The sequence below is a fragment of the Ranitomeya imitator genome, chromosome 4, assembly GCF_032444005.1.
Source record: "Ranitomeya imitator isolate aRanImi1 chromosome 4, aRanImi1.pri, whole genome shotgun sequence".
Taxonomy (NCBI): domain Eukaryota; kingdom Metazoa; phylum Chordata; class Amphibia; order Anura; family Dendrobatidae; genus Ranitomeya; species Ranitomeya imitator.
In genome coordinates this window covers 83,762,301-83,789,967 of record NC_091285.1, presented here as the reverse complement: position 1 = coordinate 83,789,967, position 27,667 = coordinate 83,762,301, and the positions used below count along the sequence as shown (strand labels likewise).

The window sequence follows — 27,667 nt, the reverse complement described above, 5'->3', positions numbered from 1 at the left end:
CGTTCCAATCAGGTATCTCAGTCTCATCATCATCTTCCTCATTGTTTCCACCAACAGGAGTTACAGTTTGGGAACGAGGGTCTACATTATGCTCAGAACCTTCTTCATCTGGGCCTGGATCCGACTCACAAAGATTCTGGGCATCAGTGCAGATCATTTCCTCGTCTGGATTCACAGAAGCTCTGGAGCAGACCTCTGATTCCCAGGCTATAGTGTGCGTAAACAGCTCTACAGACTCAACCATGTGTGTTACCCCATGCTCAGACGGGCAGCTGGAGACTTGATAGCTGTGAGGAAGCAAGTGCGATTGGGGTGACAACTCTGAGGACTGGAGTAGTTGTGATGTTGAAGTTGACATGGAGGAGAGCCCACTTGAACGAGCACTTGATATCCGTTCAAGCACCTGCTGTTTTTGCGCCTCATCTGGAATGCTTGTAGTGATTGTTGTAAGAAAGGGATTATATCAGATTGTCCACGAAAAGAAGTAGACATCTTACTTTGGCTGGAAGATGGTCTTTCTTCTGCAGATGTTACTGTTGCTTTACCACCTACCCCACGGACACAACCTTTTTTTTCCCTTTCCAACACGCCTATTCCCCTTTCCACCAGCAGCAGGCCTTTTGCCACTCATTTTAGTGCTTAACTAATTGGCAACTCTGTATCGATAGTTGTTGGCACAACAACCGATGGATGAAAACCGAGCAGAACTGAGTGGCCAAACTGTGGTACTAGGCCCAAAACTATTAACTGGATTAGATGCAGTGAAAATAGAGATACACAGGCGGTGTAGTTAGTTTCACAGGCAGGCTACTCTGCTGACGTGCAGACACTGCTCCTAAGCCCAAAACTAATAACTGGATTAGATGCAGTGAAAATTGAGATACACAGGCGGTGTAGCTAGCTTCACAGGCGGGCTACTCAGATGACTATCAGACAATGCTACTAGCCCCGAAAGGAATGGCTGAGCTATTTTACACCAAATGCTGTGACAAACACTTGCACAGCACTGGCACAGACCTGCCTGGCAAACAGTGCTATGAACTGCTGTAACCTACCCTGAAAAGGGCTGATATTACAACAAGTTCCCGACTCCCTAAACCTATCTCTCTGACAATTCGCTCCAAAAAAAAAAAAACATTCAGTCTGTATAGCGCCCACAGCAGCAGTGGTGCCGCCTAACACTAAGCTGCAGCCGTGAGGAAATGGTGGCGACGGGGCAAATGGCTGGTTCTTATAGGGCAAGGAGGACATGTGACATACACAGCCAATGACATGCCCTTGCTTGTGTGCATCACATGCACATTGCTGTGTGTGTGCGCACTGCTGATAGGTTGAGAGACTGCACCGCCCCACTGTAAATGCGGGAAAGAAAAAAAAAATGGAGATCGGCGTTATTTCAGCACGATCTATCCCCCCGCTCACTATACACTGAAAGTCTATAAAATGGGCAAATCAAGCTAGGCTTTTGGTGAACGAACAGTTATCGAACAGAAACTCGAAAAGCCGAATTTCAAGCCAATTGTTCGGGTTCGTCGAACGAATCGAACACCGCGCCAAAACAGCGCGAATTTGAGATTGGAGAACAGTTCGCCTCGAACACCGCTCATCTCTAGTAAAGAAGCTGCTTACAAAAAGTAGATTTTACTGCGTTTTTGTTGCATTTTTATCAGGTACATTTGCTTTTTGGGCATACTGATGCAACTTCTTGAGTTTTCTGCACCAAAAATGAAGCAATACTTGACATCTGCTTTTTTTGCACTAACTCATTGCTTTCTATGGGTGCAAAAATGCTGGAAAAAAAAAAATCGAAAGAAGCGAGATGCTCCAGTTTTCAAATTCAGTCAGGAAAAAAAAAATTGTATGCATCAGATTTCTGAAATCTCATAGCTTTTGACAGTACTGTAAAACGCAGCTTAAAATTTGCATTAAAAAGCTTCTAAGCAACAATGCTAACCACTGAGCTGCCATTCAGCCATACCAGTAATTGTCTTGTGAAACACTGCAAAAAAACAAAAGCCTTGACAGTTTTTCATAGTATAGCTTTCCCACGCATCTCCACAGATTCTATAGGTAGAAGGTGCAGTTTGATCCCACAGTGAAGACAGATCAGTAGACAGATTTGCGATTATTGAACACCAGAACATACCTGACAGTGGAGTCCGAAGAACCAGTAACTATGACTCTTTCGTCGTACTGTAAACACAGGACTGACCCAGTATGTCCCGTTAGGATTTTTAGACACTCCAAGGAAGTTTTGTCCCATATCTATGAAAAACATTTCAAAACTATTTTAGAAATGGTTCTACAATTTTTTCCGTTCTCTTTTTTGCACAATAGGTACAGTTATTTGTAATGGACTAATATATAACAGAATATGCTAAATATGTGACAGGCCATTTTTCTGTCAATTCAAAACAAAAATTAAAATGTTTATTTCTGTTTTCAACAATTGAAATCAAAGACAACTGAACAGGCATCTTGATTTTCAGCGTACTTCTCTACAAGAAGAATAAATACAGAACACCTCAAGATTATGATTTAATAATTTTACTGTTCAGATGTTAGTTTTTAATATATATATATATAAATTTTTATTGATGGCCTAATCTAAATTTACGTCATTATCTGATTAGTGGGAATAAACTTCAGCAGCCTTGGGCTTTCAATCATAGGAGTGGGCTGGCTGGACTTCACTCATCGCTCAGTAGATAGTAAGGGTATGTGCACACGTTGCGGATTTGGCTGCGGATCTGCAGTTTTCCATACGGTCTACAGTACCATGTAGACCTATGGAAAATCAAATCCGCTGTGCACATGCTGCAGAAAATTCCGTGCAGAAACGCAGCGGTTTATTTTCCACAGCATGTCAATTCTTCAATTCTTTGTGCAGATTACGCAGCGTTTTACACCTATTCCTTTATAGGAATATGCAGGTGTAAAAACACAGGCGAAATTCGCAGAAAACCTGCAGGTAAAAACCAGGTCATTTTACCTGCAGATTCTGAAGAATCCACGCGGATAAATCCGCAATGGAATCCGCAGCATGTGCACATACACAGAGATAACAGTAACTACGTCCCCAGCACTGATCGACAGCCGGCTCTAAAGCAGGCCAATTTTTACAATTCTGACCAGTGTCACTTTACGACGTTATAACTCTAGAACGCTTCAACGGATCCCAGTGATTTGGAGATTGTTTGTTCATGACACATACATTTTTTCAGTATGAATTGCATTTGTGGAACAAAAACAGAAGTTTGGTGAAAATTTCTCAATTTTCCAACTTTTAATTTTTATGACCTTAAATCACAGAGATATGTCACACAAAATACCGTATATTTTTGAGTATAAGCCGAGGCACCTAAATTTGCCATGAAAAACTGGGAAAACGTATTGACTCGAGTATAAGCCAGGTATGCATGGCTCCTTATCTCCTATCCTTGTATGCATGGCTCCCCATCTCTATCCTTGTATGCATGGCTACTTATCTCCTATCCTTGTATGCATGGCTCCCCATCTCTATCCTTGTATGCATGGCTACTTATCTCCTATCCTTGTATGCATGGCTCCCCATCTCTATCCTTGTATGCATGGCTACTTATCTCCCATCCTTGTATGCGTGGCTCCCCATCTCTATCCTTGTATGCATGGCTACTTATCTCCTATCCTTGTATGCATGGCTCCCTATCTCTATCCTTGTATGCATGGCTCCTTATCTCCTATCCTTGTATGCATGGCTCCCCATCTCTATCCTTGTATGCATGGCTCCCCATCTCCTATCCCTGTATGCATGGCTCCTTATCTCCTATCCCTGTATGCATGGCTCCCCATCTCTATCCTTGTATGCATGGCTCCTTAACTCCTATTCCTGTATGCATGGCTCCCCATCTCTATCCTTGTATGCATGGCTCCCTATCTCTATCCTTGTATGCATGGCTCCCTATCTCCTATCCTTGTATGCATGGCTCCCCATCTCTATCCTTGTATGCATGGCTCCCCATCTCCTATCCCTGTATGCATGGCTCCTTATCTCCTATCCCTGTATGCATGGCTCCCCATCTCTATCCTTGTATGCATGGCTCCCCATCTCTATCCTTGTATGCATGGCTCCTTATCTCCTATCCTTGTATGCATGGCTCCTTATTTCCTATCCTTGTATGCATGGCTCCCCATCTCTATCCTTGTATGCATGGCTCCCCATCTCCTATCCCTGTATGCATGGCTCCTTAACTCCTATCCCTGTATGCATGGCTCCCCATCTCTATCCTTGTATGCATGGCTCCCCATCTCTATCCTTGTTTGCATGGCTCCTTATCTCCTATCCTTGTATGCATGGCTCCCCATCTCTATCCTTGTATGCATGGCTCCTTATCTCCTATCCTTGTATGCATGGCTCCCCATCTCCTATACTTGTATACATGGCTCCCAATCTCTATCCTTGTATGCATGGCTCCCAATCTCTATCCTTGTATGCATGGCTCCCCATCTCTATCCTTGTATGCATGGCTCCTTATCTCCTATCCCTGTATACATGGCTCCCCATCTCCTATACTTGTATACATGGCTCCCAATCTCTATCCTTTTATGCATGGCTCCTTATCTCCTATCCCTGCATGCATGGCTCCCCATCTCGATCCTTGTATGCATGGCTCCCTATCTCTATCCTTGTATGCATGGCTCCCCATCTCTATCCTTGTATGCATGGCTCCTTATCTCCTATCCTTGTATGCATGGGCAGAGGGAGATCTCGCCCCCCGGCGGCCATTTTCCCTGAGTCCACTGCACAAGAAACCATGGAACTGCGGGGGACTCTGGCCTTTCATAAAAGGTCAGCAGAACCCCCGCGCAGCACCGGAGATCCCGGCAGCACCCCAGCCTGCGGCCTGCAGCAACGGTACTGGTAAGGTATATCCACATTATAAGACGCACCCCCATTTTCCCCCCAAACTAGGGGGGGGGGGGGAGTGTGTCTTATAATCCGAAAAATACAGTACTTAAGATCCTTTTTTTTTTTATTTTGACAAGAGTAACAGGAAAAAATGGACCCCAAAATTTGTGTTGTAATATCTCCTGAGCATGCAGATACCCCACATGAGAGAGAAAACCACTGTTTGGGCGCATGGAAGAGCTCGGAAGGGAAGGAGCGCCATTTGACTTTTTGAATTCAAAATTTGCTGGAACAATTGGCGGACACCATGTCACGTTTGGAGAGCCTCTAATGTGCCGAAATAGTGAAAATCCCCCACAAGTGACACAATTTTGGAAACTAGACCCCTCAGGGAATTGATCTAGATATGTGGTGAGCACATTGAACCCCCCCATGTGCTTCACAGAAGTTTATAACGTTGACTTGTAAAAAAAAAACAACTAATTTTCTAATATCTTTTTAGCCCATACTGCATTTTCATAAGGGTAACAGGAGAAATGACACCATACAATTTGTAGCGCATTTTCTCCCAAGTACGCCAATAACCCATGAGAGAGAAAAATACTGTATGGGTGCACGACAGGTTTCAGAAGGGAAGGAGCGTCATTTCACTTTTTGGATGTAAAATTTCCTGGAATCATTAGCCGACGTCATGTTCCATTTGGAGAGCCCCTGATGTGCCTAAACAGGGGAAACCCACCACAAGAGACACCATTTTGGAAAAAGACCCCTCAAGGAATGAATTTAGATGCGTGGTGAGCACCTTGAACTGGGCTTCAGACATTTATTAACGTTGAGCGGTAAAAATAATAAAATTCCATTTTGCACAGGGCAAAGCTCAGAAGGCAAGGAGCGCCAGATTTTATTGTTATGGTTTGCAGGTGCCGTGACCCACTTGGAGAGCCCATAAGGTTCCAGAACAGCAGAACCCCCATAAGTGACCCTATTTTATAATTAAATTATGATTCTCCCAGTCATTATGAGTTCATAGACACCAAACACGTCTAGGTTCTTTTTTTAAGTAGTGAAAAAAATTCCATAGTTTGTTTAAAAAAAAAAAAAAAATTGCCGTTTTCTGATACCCGTAGCGTCTCCATTTTTGTGATTTCGGGTTGGGTGAGGTCTTATTTTTTGCACAGCATGATAGGCCGCTCTGAAGAGATGTGTTCTGAGGGAGTGCCTAAAGCTGTGTAATTGTGGATAGCCCTAATTTCTTGGTGTAGAGCATTTCAGAGGATTGGCGCAACGCGGGAGAAGTCTTGAAGACGGGAGTGGGAGGTACGGATTAGTGAAGAGGTTAGTCGAAAGTAGTTTGCAGAGCATAACGAGCGGGAAGGCTGATTAACAGAAATGAAGGAGGAGGTGCAGTGGGAGAGCTTTGTGGGTGAGAGCAGTTTGAATTGGATCCTATAATGAATGGGCAGCCAGTGCAATGACTCGCACAGAGCGGATGCGTCAGAGTACCGATTAGCCAGATAGATGACCCTGGCTGCTGCATTAACCCCTTTACCCCCAAGGGTGGTTTGCACGTTAATGACCGGGCCAATTTTTACAATTCTGACCACTGTCCCTTTGTGAGGTTATAACTCTGGAACGCTTCAACGGATCCCAGTGATTCGGACATTGTTTTCTCGTGACATATTGTACTTCATGACAATGGTAAAAATTTCTTTGATAGTACCTGCGTTTATTTGTGAAAAACATGGAAATTTGGCGAAAATTATGAAAATTTCGCAATTTTCCAACTTTGAATTTTTATGCAATTAAATCACAGAGATATGTCACACAAAATACTTAATAAATAACATTTCCCACATGTCTACTTTACATCAGCACAATTTTGGAACCCAAATTTTTTTTTGTTAGGGAGTTATAAGGGTTAAAAGTTGACCAGCAATTTCTCATTTCTACAACACCATTTTTTTTTTTAGGGACCACATCTCATTTGAAGTCATTTTGAGGGGTCTATATGACAGAAAATACCCAAGTGTGACACCATTCTAAAAACTACACCCCTCAAGGTGCTCAAAACCATATTCAAGAAGTTTATTAACCCTTCTGGTGCTTCACAGGAATTTTTTGAATGTTTAAATAAAAATGAACATTTAACTTTTTGTCACAAAAAATTTAATTCAGCTCCAATTTGTTTAATTTTACCAAGGGTAACAGGAGAAAATAGACCCCAAACATTGTTGTACAATTTGTCCTGAGTACGACAATACCCCACATGTGGGGGTAAACCACTGTTTGGGCGCATGGCAGAGCTCGGAAGCGAAGGAGCGCCATTTGACTTTTCAATGCAAAATTGACTGGAATTGAGATGGGACGCCATGTTTCGTTTGGAGAGCCCCTGATGTGCCTAAACATTGAAACCCCCCACAAGTGACACCATTTTGGAAAGTAGACACCCTAAGGAACTTATCTAGAGGTGTGGTGAGCACTTTGACCCACCAAGTGCTTCACAGAAGTTTATAATGTAGAACCGTAAAAATAAAAAATCATATTTTTTCACAAAAATTAACTTTCTGCCCCCCAATTTTTTATTTTCCCAAGGGTAAGAGAAGAAATTGGACCCCAAAAGTTGTTGTACAATTTGTCCTGAGTACGCTAATACCCCATATATGGGCGTAAACCACTGTTTGGGCGGATGGGAGAGCTCGGAAGGGAAGGAGCGCCGTTTGACTTTTCAATGCAAAATTGACAGGAATTGAGATGGGACGCCATGTTGCGTTTGGAGAGCCACTGATGTGCCTAAACATTGAAACCCCCCACAAGTGACACCATTTTGGAAAGTAGACCCCCTAAGGAACTTATCTAGAGGTGTGGTGAGCACTTTGACCCACCAAGTGCTTCACAGAAGTTTATAATGCAGAGCCGTAAAAATAAAACAAAAAATTTTTCCCACAAAAATTATTTTTTTAGCCCCCAGTTTTGTATTTTCCCGAGGGTAAGAGGAGAAATTTGACCCCAAAAGTTGTTGTCCAATTTGTCCCGAGTACGCTGATACCCCATATGTTGGGGGGAACCACCGTTTGGGCGCATGGGAGGGCTCGGAAGGGAAGGAGTGCCATTTGGAATGCAGACTTAGATGGAATGGTCTGCAGGCGTCACATTGCGTTTGCAGAACCCCTAATGTACCTAAACAGTAGAAATCCCCCACAAGTGACCCCATATTGGAAACTAGACCCCCCATGGAACTTATCTAGATGTGTTGTGAGAACTTTGAACCCCCAAGTGTTTCACTACAGTTTATAACGCAGAGCCGTGAAAATAAAAAATCTTTTTTTTCCCACAAAAATTATTTTTTAGCCCCCAGTTTTGTATTTTCCCAAGGGTAACAGGAGAAATTGGACCCCAAAAGTTGTTGTCCTATTTGTCCTGAGTACACTGATATCCCATATGTTGGGGTAGACCCCTGTTTGGGCACACGGGAGAGCTCGGAAGGGAAGAAGCACTGTTTTACTTTTTCAACGCAGAATTGGCTGGAATTGAGATCGGACGCCATGTCGCGTTTGGAGAGCCCCTGATGTGCCTAAACAGTGGAAACCCCCCAATTATAACTGAAACCCTAATCCAAACACACCCCTAACCCTAATCCCAACAGTAACCCTAACCACACCTCTAACCCTGACACACCCCTAACCCTAATCCCAACCCTATTCCCAACTGTAAATGTAATCTAAACCCTAACCGTAACTTTAGCCCCAACCCTAACTGTAGCCTTAACCCTAACCCTAGCCCTAACCCTAGCCCTAACCCTAGCCCTAACCCTAGCCCTAACCCTAGCCCAAACCCTAGCCCAAACCCTAACCCTAGCCCTAGCCCAAACCCTAACCCTAGCCCTAATGGAAAAATGGAAATAAATACATTTTTTTAATTTTTCCCTAACTAAGGGGGTGATGAAGGGGGGTTTGATTTACTTTTATAGCGGGTTTTTTAGCGGATTTTTATGATTGGCAGCCGTCACACACTGAAAGACGCTTTTTATTGCAAAAAATATTTTTTGCGTTACCACATTTTGAAAGCTATAATTTTTCCATATTTTGGTTTACAGAGTCATGTGAGGTCTTGTTTTTTGCGGGACGAGTTGACGTTTTTATTGGTAACATTTTCGGGCACGTTACATTTTTTGATCGCTTTTTATTCCGATTTTTGTGAGGCAGAATGACCAAAAACCATCTATTCATGAATTTCTTTTGGGGGAGGCGTTTATACCGTTCCGCGTTTGGTAAAATTGATAAATCAGTTTTATTCTTCGGGTCAGTACGATTACAGCGACACCTCATTTATATCATTTTTTTATGTTTTGGCGCTTTTATACGATAAAAACTATTTTATAGAAAAAATAATTATTTTTGCATCGCTTTATTCTCAGGACTAACTTTTTTTTTTTTTTGCTGATGACGCTGTATGGCGGCTCATTTTTTGCGGGACAAGATGACGCTTTCAGCGGTATCATGGTTATTTATATCTGTCTTTTTGATCGCGTGTTATTCCACTTTTTGTTCGGCGGTATGATAATAAAGCGTTGTTTTTTTGCCTCGTTTTTTTTTCTTTTTTCTTACGGTGTTTACTGAAGGGGTTAACTAGTGGGCCAGTTTTATAGGTCGGGCCGTTACGGACGCGGCGATACTAAATATGTGTACTTTTATTGTTTTTTTTTTTTATTTAGATAAAGAAATGTATTTAGGCGAATAATATATATATATATATATATATATATATATATATATATATATATATATATATATATATATATATATGTATTTTTTTCATAATTTAGGAATATTTTTTTTTATTTTATTTTTTTTTACACATTTTGAAAAAAATTTTTTAACTTTTTTACATTGTCCCAGGGGGGGGACATCACAGATCAGTGATCTGACAGTGTGCACAGCACTCTGTCAGATCACCGATCTGAGAGCAGTGCAGGCTGCTTCACAGTGCCTGCTCTGAGCAGGCTCTGTGAAGCCACCTCCCTCCCTGCAGGACCCGGATCCGCGGCCATCTTGGATCCGGGCCTGGAACAAGCAGGGAGGGAGGTAAGACCCTCGCAGCAAAGCGATCACATCGCATTGCTGCGGGGGGCTCAGGGAAGCCCGCAGGGAGCCCCCTCCCTGCGGGAAGCTTCCCTATACCGCCGGCACATCGCGATCATCTTTGATCGCGGTGTGCCAGGGGTTAATGTGCCGGGGGCGGTCCGTGACCGTTCCTGGCACATAGTGCCGGATGTCAGCTGCGATAAACAGCTGACACCCGGCCGCGATCGGCGGCGCTCCCCCCGTGAGCGCCGCCGATCGCGCTGGACGTACTATCCCGTCCGTGGTCATGGGGGCCCACCCCACCTCGACGGGATAGTACATCCGATGTCAGAAAGGGGTTAAGGATAGACTGAAGAGGGGAAAGTCGAGTGAGGGGGGAGGCCAATTAATAGAGCATTACAGTAGTCCAGGGCAACAGTGAGAGTTTTTGTTGTTTCCATGGTGAGAAAAGGGTGGATTCTAGAGATGTTCTTTAAGCGGCAAGAGCGGGCAAGAGATTGTATTTGGGAGGTGAAGGAAAGATTGGTGTCAAATAAAACACCCAGACAGCGTGCCTGCTGCTTAGGCGTTATTTTGGTGCCACCCACGGAGAGGGAAATGTCAGATTTAGGATATGTGCACACGTTCAGGATTTCTTACAGAAATTTCCTGACAAAAACCAGACATTTCTGCCAGAAATCCGCATGCATTTTATTTGCCTTTTTTGTGCAGTTTTTTCACATTTTTTTCCTAATGCATTAAATAGCGGGAAGAAGCAAAAAATCCGCAAAATTAATGAACATCCTGAAAAATCCTGAACGTGTGCACATAGCCTTAGGGAGGTTAGTAGATGGAGGGAGCAGAAGAAGTTCAGAAGTTGAGTTTCAGATAGAGAGCAGACATGTTGTTAGATACTGCGGACAGACAGTCACTGGTGTTCTGTAAAACAGTGGAGGTAAGGTCAGGGGTTGACGTGTAGTGTTGCATGTCATCAGCATAAAGATGGTACTGAAAGCCAAATCTGCTCATGATCTGTCCAATTGGGGCCGTGTAGAGAGAAGAGAAGGGGGCCAAGGACTGAGCCCTGAGGGACCCCAACAGTGAGAGGAAGAGGAGATGAAGTGGATCCAGCAAAACAATATACTGAAGGAGCGGACAGAAAAAAAAGGAAGAGAACCAGGAGAGAGCAGTGTCCTTAATGCCTGACTGGAGCATAAAGAGCAGAAGATGGTGGTCAACAGTGTCGAAAGCTGCAGAAAGGTCGAGAAGAATGAGCAGAGAGTGGTTACTGTTACGTTTTACTGTCAGAAGGTCGTTGGTCACTTTGATTAGTGCGGTTTCTGTTGAATGTAGGGGTTGGAATCAGGACTGTGATGTATCTAGGAGAGAGTGAGTGGAGAGGTAACGGGTAAGGCGGGAGTAGACCAGGCGCTCCAAGAGTTTAGAGATGAAGGGGAGATTAGAGACTGGTCTATAGTTATTTGTGCAGGATGGATCGAGGGAGGTTTTTTTTTTTTTAATAGAGTAATGATAGAGTGTTTAAAGGAGGAGGGGAAAATGCCAGAGGAGAGGGAGAGATTAAAGATTGTAGTTAGGCGAGTTGTGACGACTGGAGAGAGACTGGAGGAGATGTGAGGGAATGGGGTCAGTAGTGCATGTACCTGGAAAAGAAGAAGAGAGGAGCCTGCAGACTTTTTATTCTGTTATTGGATTAAATGTGGAGAGTGAGCCAGGGGAGATGCAGGGAGGGATGGGAGTCACTGCACTTGGTGGATGGGAGCGGATTTCCTGACGGATATTCTCTATTTTCTCTATAAAGTGGGAGGCCAGGTCATCAGCACAAATGTCTGTGATAGGGGGCTGTGCTTTCGGACTAAAGGAGGAGTGAAAGGTGTTAAAAAGATTTTTGGGGTTGTTCCATAGTGAGAAGATCAGGGTGGTGTAGTAGGTCTATTTGGCGAGGTGAAGGGCAGAATTATAGGTTCTTAACATAAATTTGTAGTGGATGAAGTCTGGTGTGCGAGCTTTCCTCCATAAGCGTTCAGCATGAGGTATCCAGCTCCACACGCCCTGCCACTGGTCAGCAGAATTCCTGTTTCATCACGGACCACATCTTACCTTAATGGAGTTATCCCGCAGTCCGCTGATTATCTTCTCATCGTCATACTGAAGACAGTAAACACCTTTGCTGTTCTCAGAACGGCATTGGATTCTCTGAAGATTATGCCTGCCGCATCTCCAGTTTGCTTCTATTGTCTAAATCGGGAACAAAAAACAAATAACCAAGTATAAATAAAGGAATAAGCATCCAACAGAAATGACAAATGCCACCTCTGCAACTTCGGATGGAAAATCCACCACAATGGGAGCTAAATGTGATGCATGGCTTGCAACCAGCTGATGTTAGCGGCAAACTGGGCAATTGCTTAGGGGCCCCACTCCCTTAGACTACGTACCAAAGGTTAGCTTTTTGAGAAATTTTAATGTTGCAGAATATCTGCATCTATTATATATATTTTTTTTTATTTAGGAGAAACAAAAACAGCAAATAATTAGATAAAGCCATTAAATTAGACATTTTCCAAAACATCTGTAACGTGAACAAGAATCCACATTGTGACCTTAGGTTCGACCAATTTTCATATTAACATAGGAAGGAGAGCAAAGAGAAAAAAGCAGAACTTTAGGCATGAAGACAGACAAAAAGAAGAGTAGACTTGGAAAAATAAAAGTGAGAAATTAAGAGTAAAATTAAAAAAAAAAAAAAAAGGGAGTGATGGAAGGGGGAGAAAACCACCCCAATCGAGGCATCCATTCGAACAAAACTGCACCTTTTTACAATTTCGGATTATAAGACCATAAGATGCACCTAGGGTTTAGAGGAGGAAATTTAGAAAAAAAAATTGAAGCAAAAAAATGGTCAGTTCTGTAATGTAATATCCCCTATCCTGGTATGCATGGCTCCATCCTTATCCTGGTATGATTGTCACCATCTCGGTCCTGGTATGCTTGACCCCATCCCAGTCCTGGTATGATTGACCCCATCCCAGTCCTGGTTTGATTGGTCCCATCCCTAGTCTGGTATAATTGTCCCCATCCCGGTCCTGATATAATTGGCCCCATCCTTTTTCTTTCATAATTGTCCCCATCCCGTTCCTGGTATGATTAGCCCCATCCTTTTTCTTTTATAATTGGCCCCATCCTTTTTTCTTTTATAATTAGCTCCATGCTGTTCCTGGAATGTTGGTCCCATCCGTTTTCTTTTATAATTGGCCCCATCATGTTCTTGGAATGTTGGCCCCATCCGTTTTCTTTTATAATTGACCCCATCCTGTTCCTGGAATGTTGGTCCGATCCTTTTTCTTTTATAATTGACTCCATCATGTTTGTGTTTTTGACGATGCATTTTTGTGTCGTGTGTCACGCTTTAAATAAAGCTGGTTTGTTTTTCATACTTCCTGGTATTTGGATTTGACTTAATTGACATACTTTGCGGCAGATTACATGAATTTGATGCGTTTCCACAGCGTATCCGCGTGAGTAATTGACATTCTGCGGATTTGAAAATTTGAAACACACCGCAGGTCATTTTACACCATGCAAAAAAGAAGCATAGCTGGCATGAGATTTCTATAAATCACATCACTTAGGCTACTTTCACACTAGCGTCGTTCGACGCATGTCACAATGCATCCGTGCAAAAATATGCAGCTTCAAAAAAAAAAAATCACCAAATGCTCATCCTAGGAACGTAGCTTTACAGGCCCTCAGTGCTTACAGCAGAAACTACATTGATAATAGCAGTTCTGAGAGCGGGCGAGAGAGCGAACAAGAGCACCGTTCCCCAGAAAGCAGGGTGCTGTGAGATAGAGGAGCAGTGCTCACAGTAAGGGCCAATTAAGGGCTCGCTCACAGTGTATAATATGGCTGAGTGCTATCTGATGTTTTAACGGATAGCACACATTTGCAGGGGGGGTTTCCTAGAGGCCCAATTCGGTAAACTGACACTCGGCTCAAATTTGGAGCAGAGTGTCATTAACATAATCAAGCAGAATATTTTGCAGGAGAAAACATACACTCGTCTAACCCTGGCCTAAAAACATGGCAACCAGTTTACATCAGAAAGTTCATGGATAAGGCCGCACTATAAAAAAAAAAAAGGAAAGTATTGGGCGCTATGACCATCTCTTTATGCCCTACGCATGCCCTATTTTTTGTACAGTATTTTTATTTACAAAATTAAAACTAATCACCAGTGCAAGCATTACTTACCTCAATATCTTCAATAATTTTGGGGTAAAGTGACCTGTAAAATGAATTTGGTGGGCCATCAGTAGGTCTGTTTTTAAAAAGATATTGATCCCTGGAGGAGGGAGGAAAAAAAAATCAATTACCATACATTTTGTATTAAAACCCTGGGGCAATGACTGGACTGAATGACATAAGAGGAACACATACCATTGTCTTCTTTCTGATAAACCCTTCCACAATGGATCGGTACGGACCATTCTCTCGATAAGCTTCTTCCAGAGCATGCCTTCCGAAATCACCCTTTGCCATTCTTTGCATACAAGTTCTGCTGCACACAGTGATCGAGCATCCAAGTAGGAAAGAATATTTTCTGCAATATGCTCCAAGCCCTGTTCTGTAAGTGAGGACAACCATCAAGAAATCTCAAGTCAGTTTAACATTTTAAAGACCATTTACGATTTAAAAGAAATGTGCCCGATCTATTAAGCCTTTGTATGAAATGAACCAGTGACATAGCGTTCTTATAAAGTTCCAGGAGGCCACAAGCACCTTATCTCTACCTAATACTCCAATCCTAAAGCTCACACTTGCCCTCTCCTCACTGCTTAGTACTACCAACAAATTGCAAAATTGCATACAGAAAACAAAGAACCAAAAGACCAAAGAGGGAAAAAAAAGATTGAAAAGAATGTGATTAATTGAAACATAGCTTTATTACCTAAAAGATACCATAGTTTAGAATTCTTGGCACGTGGTCCCCCAATATGCTGGACAGCCACTAAATTCTATGGCCCCCTCCTGGACTTTATTACCATCTGGATAATATAACGTGGAATGGGACGGTACAATTTAGTGGTTGTACAATATATTGGTATAGGAGACGACAAACAACTTTCATTTTTCTCCCTTCCACAGACAAAAAAAACTGGACTGCAATATCCATAAGTCAGGATCACGCACACTGATTATATAGAGTAACAAAAATAAAATACAAAATCATGGTTTCAATAAAAAAGCCATATCTATAATTGCATTCTTTTCAATCTTTTTTCCCCACCTTCTTTTCAGTTATAGACTATACTTTAAAGGGAAGGTACCGCGTTTGTAGATCATTAATCAATGTAATGTAGCATAACATGCTGTTATAACCCAGATATGAATGCATGTAAAACAGATTCCGTGTGTTATATGAGTAGAAAGAATGCACTGGGGGCTGACATCTTGGTTTTTCAGCAGTAGTACGTCACTATCAGTGTCAGATTACGGCACCCCATGGACATAGGAGATAATAGACCGGCTCGGACCCCATCTGTAACATTGCAGCAGCATTAGCAGCGAGCTGGGCACGCCTCTGTGGGCTGCACAACTCACTGCTGTAGGTGTGACTAGCTGCCATTTTATTAGAGCCCTGTGCTATCTGCCGAGCTCCACTTACTCTCTATCACAGGAGAGAAGCACTGACTGCTCCTCTGTACTCCAGGCACTGCACGTCCTGGGCAGACATCCTCTGCTCTCACACGCTGCCGTGTGCTTCTCCTGCTCTGTCTCCGCGTCCCCACTTGCACAGAGTCCCAGTGATCTCCGGTAAACTACACTCTCCCCCTGTGTCGCTCTCCCTCTCTGTGCGGCGTGTTGGGGTCTCTGTGCGGCGTGTTGGGGTCTCTGTGCGGCGTGGGGGGGTCTCTGTGCGGCGTGGGGGGGTCTCTGTGCGGCGTGGGGGGGTCTCTGTGCGGCGTGGGGGGGTCTCTGTGCGGCGTGGGGGGGTCTCTGTGCGGCGTGGGGGGGGGTCTCTGTGCGGCGTGGGGGGGTCTCTGTGCGGAGTGGGGGGGTCTCTGTGCGGAGTGGGGGGGTCTCTGTGCGGAGTGGGGGGGTCTCTGTGCGGAGTGGGGGGTCTCTGTGCGGAGTGGGGGGGTCTCTGTGCGGAGTGGGGGGGTCTCTGTGTGGAGTGGGGGGGGCTCTGTGCGGAGTGGGGGGGTCTGTGCGGCGTGGGGGGGTCTCTGTGCGGCGGGGGGGGTCTCTGTGCGGCGTGGGGGGGGGTCTCTGTGCGGCGTGGGGGGGTCTCTGTGCGGCGTGGGGGATCTCTGTGCGGCGTGGGGGGGGCTCTATGCGTGTATGCAAGCATCGTCCGATGGGCCTACAAGTCCCATCGGACGATGCCTGCTACAATGACAGTGATTGACACATTAGCCAATTATGGGACAGTAATAGTCCCATCATCCGGCTAATGTGTTGAATGAAAAAAAAAAAATACTCCATACATACATGCTACATACATGCTACATACATACTCCATGCATGTTACATACAATACATTCATACATTACATACATATAGACATACAGTACATTAAACATAGATTTCATACTCACCATTACTTGTCACTTTGTTCCCCGAAGCCAGTGTCATCTGTAAAAAAAATATTAAAAAAACAAACAACCAATATACTCCCTGTCCGCAGAAATCCACGAGTGTCCCACGGCGATCTCCTGTGGAGAGCAGCAGCATCAGATAATGCGACTGCTCTCCAGGGGCTCCAGGAACACAATGACAGCAGGAAGGTATCCTTCCACCACTGTATTCCTCCGCCACTGTAAAAAAAAAAAGTCCCTAGTCTCACTTTATGCCATTGCTGTATGAGAAATTTTCCCAGGCAGCAATTGCCATAAAGTGAGACCTTGTCCTAAGGTAACCTCTCAGTGATGCCCTGCAGGAGCCATTGTCTCCTGTCAGTGTGTCACTGAGGGTCCTATAGAGCGGTGACATCACCCGATGTCACTGTTCTATAGGGGAGATCGTCGTGGAACACTCGATATTAATTGGACTACGGCGGATAGGTAGTATACGGTTTATTATTTTACGTTTTTTGCAGGCGCTGAAGTATGGTAAGTATGGTGAAATGAAGAATATTAAAATACTTTTTTCCTAATGTGTGCGTGTTTTTTTTAACCCTTTCTTAGTATTGGATTAATAACGGATAGGCGTCTTATTGACGCCTCTCCGTTATTAACCCGGCTTAATGTCACCTTACAATAGCAAGGTGACATTAACCCTTCATTACCCCATATCCCACCGCTACACGGGAGTGGGAAGAGAGGGGCTAAGTGCCGGAATTGGCGCATCTTACAGATGCGCCATTTCTGGGGCGGCTGCGGACTGGTATTTGTAGCCTGGGGGGGGGGGGGGGGCAATATCCATGGCCCCTCTCTAGGCTATGAATATCAGCCTGCAGCTGTCTGCGTAGCCTTTCTGGCTATAAAATATAGGGGGACCCCACGCAATTTTTTTTTGGGGGGTCCCCCTATTTTAATAGCCAGTAAAGGCTATACAGACAGCTGCGGGCTGATATTCATAGCAGGCTACAGATATTGGCCCCCGGCCGTTGGCTTTCCCCCTCTGGCGCAGAAAATTGCACGGGCGCCCACGCGTTTTTTTTTTTTTTTTTTAAATTCAACCCTCATAAAGGCCTCTTTCACACTTGCGTCGGTACGAGTCCGTCGCTATGCGTCGGGCCGACGTACCGACGCACGTTGTGAAATTTGTGCCCGACGTGGGCAGCGGATGCAGTTTTTCAACACATCCACTGCCCATTCTGAAGTCTGGAAGGAGGGGGCGGAGTTTTGGCAGCGCATGCGCGGTAGAAAATGGCAGACGCGCTGGACAAAAAAAGTTCACTTGAACGTTTTTTCGTGCCGACGGTCCGCCAAAACACGACGGATCCGTTGCACAACGGACGCGACGTGTGGCCATCCGTCACGATCTGTCGCTAATACAAGTTTATGGGAAAAAACGCATCCTGCGAGCACATTTGCAGAATCCGTTTTTTTCCGCCAGACCCGTTTTTTCCACCGGATCCATTTTTTCCCGCCGGATCAGTTTTTTTCCGCCGGATCAGTTTTTTCCCGCCAGATCCATTTTTTCCTGTTGGATCCGTTAATTCCCGCCGGATCCGTTTTTTCCCGCCAGATCCATTTTTTTCTGCTGGATCTGTTAATTCCCGCCGGATCCGTTTTTTTCCACAATTTCCTTTTTTTTTTCTGCCAGATCAGGTTTTTTTTTTCCATTGGATCCTTTTTTTCCCGCCTGATCCGGTTTTTTTTCCGCCGGATCCGTTTTTTTTCCACAAGTTCCTTTTTTTTCTGCCAGATCAGTTTTTTTCGCCGGATCCGTTTCTTCCCGCCAGATCCATTTTTTTCCGCCTTATCCGTTTTTTTCCGCCTTATCCGTTTTCTCCCACAATTTCCTTTTTTTTTCTGCCAGATCAGTTTTTTTTCCATCGGATCCTTTTTTTCCCGCCTAATCCGTTTTTTTCCGCCAGATAAGTTTTTTTTTCGCCGGATCCGTTATTTTCTCATTGAGTTGTATTAGCGCCGGATGGCCACACGTTTCATCCGTTTTTTGCAGGATCCGTCAAAACAGCTGTTTCCGCCGGACGGAAAACACATACAGAGGAACGGTTGAATCGCGATCTCACCCGCCGCTATTGCGGGCACATGTCAGTCATGTTTTTTTTTATTGACAGATTGGGCGATTTTGAATGCGGCGATACTAAATATGTGTAGGTTTGATATTTTTATTGTTTTATTTTTGATGGGGCAAAAGGGGGGTGATTTAAACTTTAATTTTTTTTTTTCATATTTTTAAAAACATTTTTTTTTACATTTGCCATGCATCAATAGCCTCCATGGGAAACTAGAAGCTGGCACAACTCGATCGGCTCAGCTACATAGCAGCGATCATCAGATTGCTGCTCCGTAGCTGAATTACAGGCTTACTATGAGCGCCGACCACAGGGAGGCGCTCACAGCAGGCCGGCATCAGTAGCTATAGAGGTCTCAAGGACCTCTATGGTGACCATCCTGACGCATCGCCATCCCCTGATCATGTGACGGGGGTGGACGATGCGCTCATTTCTGGCCGCGCGGCTGGAAGCGGTAGTTAAATGCCGCTGTCAGCATTTGACAGCGGCATTTAACAGGTTAATAGCGGCGGGTGAATTGCGATTTCACCTGCCGCTATTGCGCGCACATGTCAGCTGTACAAAACAGCCGACATGTCGTGACTTTGATGTGGGCTCACCGCCAGAGCCCACATCAAAGGAGGAGACACGACATGCGCAGAACATGTTGCGTTTCTTACTGCGATGCGTTTTTCCCCCAGAAAAAATGCAACATATGCACACAAAAAATGCGGAATGCATTATAAATGATGTATGCATTTTTAAATTGTTTTTATCACATTTTTATAGCGAACAAACGCAAAAAAATGCGAAAAATCCTGAACGTGTGCACACAGCCTCAAGGTGCATCTCCCCATCACACTCCATATGTGTCTCACTCATCATACTTCACGTCTCTTTCTCTCCCATCAGTCACTCTTAGGCCGGGGACACACACAACGTATAAAAAAAGGTCCGTTTTTGACGGACGAGAATCGCACAAATGTTACCAATACAGTGATCCGTGTGCAGTGCGAGGATGCGATTTTCTCGCATCCAATGATCCGTGTAACATCCGTATGGCGTCCGTATGGTGAGATTTTCTCACACACTTGCAAAATGAGCAAATTATGGCTGAGCCTTTCCTGTCACCTGCCCAATGCCTGAGAATTTCTCGCACGTCACACTGATGGTCCGTGTGCTGTGCGATTTTTTCTCACCCCCATAGACTCATTGGCGATTCTCGGCCGAGAAACGCTGACAATCGCAGCATGCTGCAATTTCACTCGGATCCTGAATACGGCCGAGAAAATATCGGATGATGGGAGCTGCCCCATAGATTAACATTGGGACGAGTGCTATGTGATTTTTTATCGCATTGCACTCGTCCGTATTGCGGTCTAGTGTGACCCCGGCCTTAGCCATACAATGCATCTCTCCCCTCCCTCCATAATGCCTGGCTATTCACTGCAGAGCTGGAGCTCCCAGACAGCTCCTAATGCTGCTCCATGCACACCACATGTCTTCACTCTTCTTGGGTCCAGATTCTGCTGAGCCCACTGTGTTCTGCTCCTCTGTAAACACGCTGTGCCTCTGATGCAGTAACTGCTGGTGATAGCAGATCACAGGGCAGTCACACACAAAATGGTGCTGCCCTGTGATGCTGCTCTTCATTCTTACTGTTGGGGCAGTAACTGCTGACATCACCATTTCCCTCCCCTTTTGGGTGGTCTAATATCCCTGGGGCAGAGCTGCTAAATCTTACTATAGCTGCTTGAGGTCTAAAACGGAAAATGCTCCCCCTAGTGGTAAATATGTATATTTGTAGAAAAATATATAATATTTTTCATATAGAAATGTTTGCAAACAGTGCAAACATTGCATTAATACATTTTAATTACTATTTTAAGCTTAATTTCACAAAAAAACAAAATACAAGAAAACTGGTGGCACCTTCCCTTTAAAGAGAATCTGTCAGCAATATCTAACCCCCAAATTGCAAGGACATGCCGGTACTTGAATTGAAAAGTTTTTTCAATATATTGCGATCATATTATATAGCACTGTTTACTTACCATTGCTCATTTTGTCTTCCTACACAGCGATTTCTTCTCTGCTGTATGTAGAAACAGGAAGTCTCTGGTCCCTGCATTTATCATTCCCCCTCTTTAGCTCCTGACCCAGCTGCTGCCTTCTGCCTCCTCCCAGTGACTTTGCAGTGACTCATACAGGGAAAATGTACTCCTGTTTCTACATACAGCTTAGAAGGATTCAGCTAGTCAGTTTTTCATTATGTGAGGTCATAGTCCCAATGGAAAAGAGAAGAATTAACGGGTTAAGAGGGAAAAATTAGCAACTGTAAGTGCACAGTGGAATAGAATATGATTGCAATACATTAAGAGGATATACATTTTGATGGGAGCGCTGCTTTAACCCTTTCACAACATGCGCCATACTATTACTGCGCATGCCGTGTCACCCCCTTTGATGTGGGCTCCGGCGGTGAGCCCACATCAAAGTCGCGACATATCAGCTGTTTTGTACAGCTGACATGTGTGCGTAATAGCGGCGGGTGAAATCGCTATTCACCCGCCGCTATTAACCTGTTAAATACCGCTGTCAAACGCAGACAGCGGCATTTAACCGGCGCTTCCAGCCGGGCGGCCGGAAATGATGTCATCGCCGACCCCCGTCACATGATCGGGGGTCGGCGATGCATCAGGAAGGTAACCATAGAGGTCCTTGAGACCTCTATGGTTACGGATGCCGGCCTGCTGTGAGCGCCACCCTGTGGTCGGCGCTCACAGCACACCTGCATTTCAGCTACATAGCAGCGATCTTATGATCGCTGCTATGTAGCAGAGCCGATCAGGCTATGCCAGCTTCTAGCCTCCCATGGAGGCTATTGAAGCATGGCACAAGTAAAAAAAAAATGTTTTTAAAAATATTAAAAAAATATAAAAAATATAAAAGTTTAAATCACCCCCCTTTCGCCCCATCCAAAATAAAACAATTAAAAAAAAAAAACCTACACGTATTTGGTATCGCCGCGTTCAGAATTGCCCGATCAATAAAAAAAAGCATTAACTTGATCGCTAAACAGCGTCGCTTTTTTTGGTTGCCGTGACATTGCATTAAAATGCAAGAACGGGCGATCAAAAGAACGTATCTGCACAGAAATGGTATCATTAAAAACGGCAGCTCGGCCCGCAAAAAATAAGCCCTCACCCGACCCCAGATCACGAAAAGTGGAGACGCTTCGGGTTTCGGAAAATAGCGCTTTTTTTTTTTTTTAAGCAAAGTTTTGAATTTTTTTTCACCACTTGGATAAAAAAATAACCTAGAGATGTTAGATGTCTATGAACTCGTAATGACCTAGAGAATCACAATGGTAGGTTAGTTTTAGCATTTAATGAACCTAGCAAAAAAGCCAAACAAAAAAAAAGTGTGGGATTGCACTTTTTTTTGCAATTTCACCACACTTGGAATTTTTTTCCCGTTTTCTAGTAAAAGACATGGTAAAACCAATGGTGTCTCTCAAAAGTACAACTCGTCCCGCAAAAAATAAGCCCTCACATGGCCATATTGATGGAAAAATAAAAAAGTTATGGCTCTGGGAAGGGGGGGGGGGGGGGAGTGAAAAATGAAAACGCAAAAACGAAAAAGGGCCGCGACTTGAAGGGGTTAAGGAGCCACTTCCTCCCAATGTTTTCCTTCATAGTACCAGCCTCTTTAGCAGATTGGCAGCTCACAGTCTAGTTTCCTTGCCTGACACGTGACATCACAGGGCGGACACCAGTAATCAAGCTAAAGAGGATGGAACTAAGTGAGGAGACAACCTAATGAGGTAGTGGCTCATTAAAATCTCTGGGCATGACAGAACACTTAACACCTCATTTGCATACAAATTAAAATGCAGATTTAACCTTCCTATAGTGTTAGCTTTCGGTTACTCTTTCTTATGTTAACGGGTCGATTTTGACCCGTGTCTTAAATCACCCCTAGGATACCCTAAAAACAGTTATTTATTATCCAATTTGATTCTTACCTCTTAGTTACCTTGTTAGGGTTTCTCATCCATGGAAGGATTGATTTTAATATTTTTGTTGTGGCCCCCTGGGCCTTTCATTTGAGTGCATACCCTTAATTTTCAATATAAAAATATTGTCAAATGAACCTCAAGAGAATATAAACTTAAAAAAGTTTGTTATATTACCTATTACTGAAGGGTTTTAGAACACATTTCTTAAATGTAAAAAAATCTACATATATATTTTATATTATTAACTCTAGTAACATCTTTTTAAAAAAGGTACAAAACAGATATTTTTTTTTATAGAACTTTAATACAAATAAAAGATGAAAATTATATTAACATTAATAGCAATAAAAAGTAGCTTTACTAGGTCAAACAAACAACAATCAATCAAGCAAATCAAATCAAAAGAAATCAAGTACTAGTTTTTAGATGCATTAGTATTTAGATGCATGTGTGGCAAAAAGTGACACTTTTTGTGTGTTCTTTGCAGAGGTATTTTTTGCAGGCGAAGCACGATGTGTTTGTCTTTCTGTCCTTATTGCTAGGGCAGACCAGACACCTCTTTATTTTAGAATCAGGGGGTCTCACTGGGGTTCTGGCTGTTGTGGTTGATGTTGAGGCAGGCCTGGTTGAGGAGGATGCTGGTGATGATGCTCTTTGTGTTGCTGTGGGTGTAGACAAAGCACTTGTTAAGCTCTGGAGTTGTTGGACCAAGGCTGCAGCGGCTGGGTCTCGGGGCACTCGTTCCGTTTGGTCAATGTGCGCCTTGACAAGGGACCTTCCTAGTTCCTCAAGAAACATCCTCCACTTGATTTTTTTTCTTGGAATTCCATCCTTGGTGAATGTGGGTCCACAACACAAATGAATTGCCTGCTGACACATCAAGGATGTTGCAAAATACAACCATTGGCCATCTCCTAGTCATTCGCTGGTAAGTCTAGGTGGCAGTCAGCTTGTCCAGGTTGTCCACTCCTCCTTTGTTTTTGTTTTAGTCCAGGATGATTCTGGGCTTTTTGTCACTTCCTGATGACACACCTGCATCTTTGTGAAGTGTGGACATCAGTACCACATTCCGTAGTTTTTTGGGGCAGTATGAAACAGCAGTGGTGGTGTCTGTAAAAACAAACTTTGAGGAAAGTGGAGCCCTGTCCTTCATCTGCAACAATTCAGCGGGCAGCTCAGGTTTTTTTTTTTTCCACTGTGCCCACCATGGTGATTTTCCTCCTGAGAAGTTCTTGTCCAAGGTCATAGCTGGTAAAAAAATTGTCACAAGTAATGTTGTGACCCTGCAGTCCAGTAGTCATATCGAGGACGTTTTCCTTGTTTTTTTTCTGGGATGCCGCTTGCAGACTTGCCTGTGTAAATCTGTAGATTCCATGCATAGCTAGTTTTTACATCACAGGCTGCCCAGATTTTTATACTGTATTTGCCTGGCTTACTTGGCATGTATTGCCGGAAGGGGCATTTTCCGCGGAAAGGGAGAAAACATTCATCTACTGTCACCTCTGGCCCTGGGTTGAACATCAGTGGAAGGAGCTGCACCCATTTCTCCCAAACATCCCTGATGGGAGCAAGTTTGTCAGATTTTGTTCTGGTGTCTCTGTTGTCAAATCTGAGGACTCTTGATATCATTTGAAACTTTTGAAGTGACATTGTTGCCCGGAAAATATTCCTGCCTGACAATGCGTCCCAGAGACTATCAGTGGCCTCATTGCAGGATTTGTCCACTCCAGCAAGGAGAAGAACACCAATGTAGGCATCCAGGACATCATCATAAAGGTCATTCCACATGTTGCCGTGGACTTTTTTTCCTTCAAGGTTTGTCATAGCAATAATGACTTTTTTATTGACAATTGCATAAATCAAAACATGTCTTGATGTCACTTACTCTTGTCACAGCAAACCTCGTGATCCCAGGGGTCATTTTTATGACATTTGCAGCATCTGCCCTGCCATGTACATCTGGAGGTACTGAGCTCCAACTGATCTTGCCGCTTTTGGATTTGAATTTTTCAGCGGGAGCAGCTTCAGCACCAGTGACCTCCTCATCAGACTGATCAGAACTGTCTGTGTCTTCCGGTTGATACTCCACATCATCTTCCTCCTCAGAAACCTGTTCATCTGTATCAGTTTGCTGCTGTGTGTTCTCTGATTCATTATCATCCAAGATATAATCCAGAATTTGGCTTATATCAAATCTCCTCATTGTTGCATGTGTAAACTGGAGATGTATACTCTGCAAAGTACCAACTCTAAGCTGATTTGGCCATACATGCCTGGACATGTCCCTAACTCAAGTTGTTGGAGGTAGAGCTGGCTGTGGGCTGTTGGTTTATATTGTGTTTATGAGTTCAGTTTTGGGACTTATTATTGTTTTTTTACTCTTATATTAGACCTGGGTCGAAATTGACCCCAACACATGTTAAAATTTTAATAAGAGCATTTTACAATTTAGTACAATAGTTTTATTTTATTGTATTTTGTTTAAAAATAAGTTCCTGAAAAAGTCAAAAAATCTTGATGCAATAAACAAATGTATGTAGAATTTGTATGCATTTAAAACCTAAAACGGGTCGGTCACGACCCTAACACTGGAGGAAGGGTAAAAGGAATGTGCAGTGTATCCTCTAAAAGCTTTCGAGACTACACAGGTCTCTTCATCAGGCAAAGACTAAAAGAAATTCTGAAGAATCACATATTTATTATGCACAACATAGCACAGAAAAAAAAAGGGAAAAACCATGGATAAGACAGGTGACATGAAGCAGAATAACCATGAGTGATAAACAGTTATGTCCATAAATATTGGGCCAGTTCTTAGATAAGGATTGTTTTATTGTCCTCTGATTGGGGTCTGGTTCTGTTGTGATGACCCCTCAGTGTTTCCTCTGTGATCTGTATGGCAGAGTTTCAGTGTAGCCTATATGATGTGTACCGCGGTTGGAGTATATTCTGTGTGATGTATACAGGAGTGGAGTTTAAGTGACCACTAAATGATGGATACAGCAGAGTCTCAGTGAATTCTATATGATGTCCAATCTTGATATTTCTTACATAAGGCAAGCCTTTTCTTCTTCATTGCTGCTGTGAGCAGGGGCTTCTTTGCGGCATGGCAACTTGGTAGACCCAGGTCCTTCTGCAGGCGGTGACAAATTGTCCTAATTGCGATGTTCTGGAGGAGCATAGGGTACTTGTTTTTTAGTTCAACGGCAGTTATAGAAGGATGTGACATCACTTCACGCTTCGGAAGCTTATCAGTCCTTGGTGAAGTCTTCTTAGGTGCGCCAGAGCCTGACTTCATCTGCGGTACCATCCCAGGAGGCAATGATGCCGCCGACCGCTTCAGTTGATAAATTGCTTCTCTTGACACTCCCAGATCTCTAGCTACAGCAATCACCGAATCCCCCTTCTCGAGCAGAGTAAAGGCATGGGATTTCTCTTCAATTTTAAGCTTCTTTCGACCCATTGTGGGAGATAATAAAAAACTGAGGGAGATAATAAAAGACTACCTAATAGCAAAACTGGCTGGGCTGCACATAACCAGAGTGCAACTTTCGCTTAACCAGAGAAGTGAAAACTCAGCGTTGATTGGTTGATATTTGCAACAAAGCCAGCTTTAATATTAGACAGTTTTTTATTATCTCCCCCATTGTGTACACTTTTAAAAAGTGAAATTATGATGTGGATCTTATATGAAAAGTTTTTTTTTGCTGCGCAAGTGAAAATATTTTTTGATGCTGGAGAAATAGACATTTTTCACTTTCATTTACCACAGTTGACACCGTTACGTTCATCTGTTTGCACTGCTTCGCTAAAGAGGATTCCCTGGATTGTTTAACCCTTTTCTGCCATCGGACGGAAAAGTACGTCCAATGGCAGAACTCCCGCTTTGATGCGGGCTCCCCGGGACATGTCAGCTGTTTTGTACAGCTGACATGTGCCCGCAATAGCGGCAGGTGGAATCGCGATCCACCCGCCGCTATTAACAAGTTAAGTGTCAAACACTGACAGTGGCATTCAACAAACGCTTCCGGCCATCGGGTCGGAAACGCACACACCGGTGACCACTGTCACGTGATCGGGGATCATCGGTGCGTTGGCATAACAACCAGAGGTCTTCTGTAGACCTCTATAGTTGTTGATGCCAGATTGCTGTGCGCGCCACCCTGTGGACGACGCACAAAGCAATGCAGTAAATCTGCTACATAGGAGCGATCTGAGCATAAGCCCTCATCCAACCAGAGATCCTGAAAAATGGAGGCACTACGGGTCTCAGAAAATTGCACAATTTTTTTTTAAGCAAATTTTGGAATTTTTCACCACTTACATAAAAAAAAGAACCTAGACATATTTGAGGTCTATGAACTCAATGACCGGGAGAATCATAATGGCAGGTCAGTTTAAGCATTTAGTGAACCTAGCAAAAAACAGCCAAAACAAAAAACAAGTGTGGGATTGCACATTGGATATTTCTTTAGTCTTTTTGACAGTGTCATAGTAGCAGGCAGCCTATTAGTAAAAGGGGGAGTATGAGTGGGATACCTTGTCCTTGGCTAAACCTTATCCCCTAGCTAAACCAATCGACAAAGTAACAAAGGAAAAGACACAAAGGCAGCACTCGCAAGCTTCTAAGCAAGTGCATTTGTCACCCAATCTGCAATGTTTCAGCTTACACCCAGAGTGTTTAGAAGCATTGCTGAAAGGCTGGGAGGAAAGCCGCCATGTTGTATATGGGATCACAAACACTTGTTTTGCACTGAAGCTCAAGAGTGTGGTCTTCTCTTTTCCTAGGCAGACACAGAGCCCATTGTTAGGCCACCAGTTGCTGTAGCAACCCATCAATACAGTGGTATTATGGAGGAAGATTGAAACTGCTGGAACTAAAGCTAGACGTCCCGCTGGTCGGAGGTATTCCCTTAGTGAACCGCAATATGCATGATTGTTTCGATTTTCGGAGATTCGCCTGGAAGATTTATTCATGTTTGTATGTATTT

The 27,667-nt window shown here is 43.7% G+C and overlaps 1 protein-coding gene across 3 annotated transcripts in view; it reads right to left on the bottom strand.

Moving 5' to 3' along the window:
* FBXW11 (F-box and WD repeat domain containing 11) overlaps positions 1-27,667 on the bottom strand; it is a 139,182-nt gene that overhangs the window by 46,771 nt on the left and 64,744 nt on the right. For all 3 annotated transcript variants that reach the window (XM_069763855.1, XM_069763853.1, XM_069763856.1), the window contains 4 exons: positions 14,407-14,593; positions 14,221-14,311; positions 12,067-12,204; positions 2,147-2,265 (listed from right to left, as the gene is read on the bottom strand). In XM_069763855.1, coding sequence (XP_069619956.1) covers positions 2,147-2,265; positions 12,067-12,204; positions 14,221-14,311; positions 14,407-14,593 — 535 coding nt within the window. The remainder of the gene's footprint in view (positions 1-2,146; positions 2,266-12,066; positions 12,205-14,220; positions 14,312-14,406; positions 14,594-27,667) is intronic.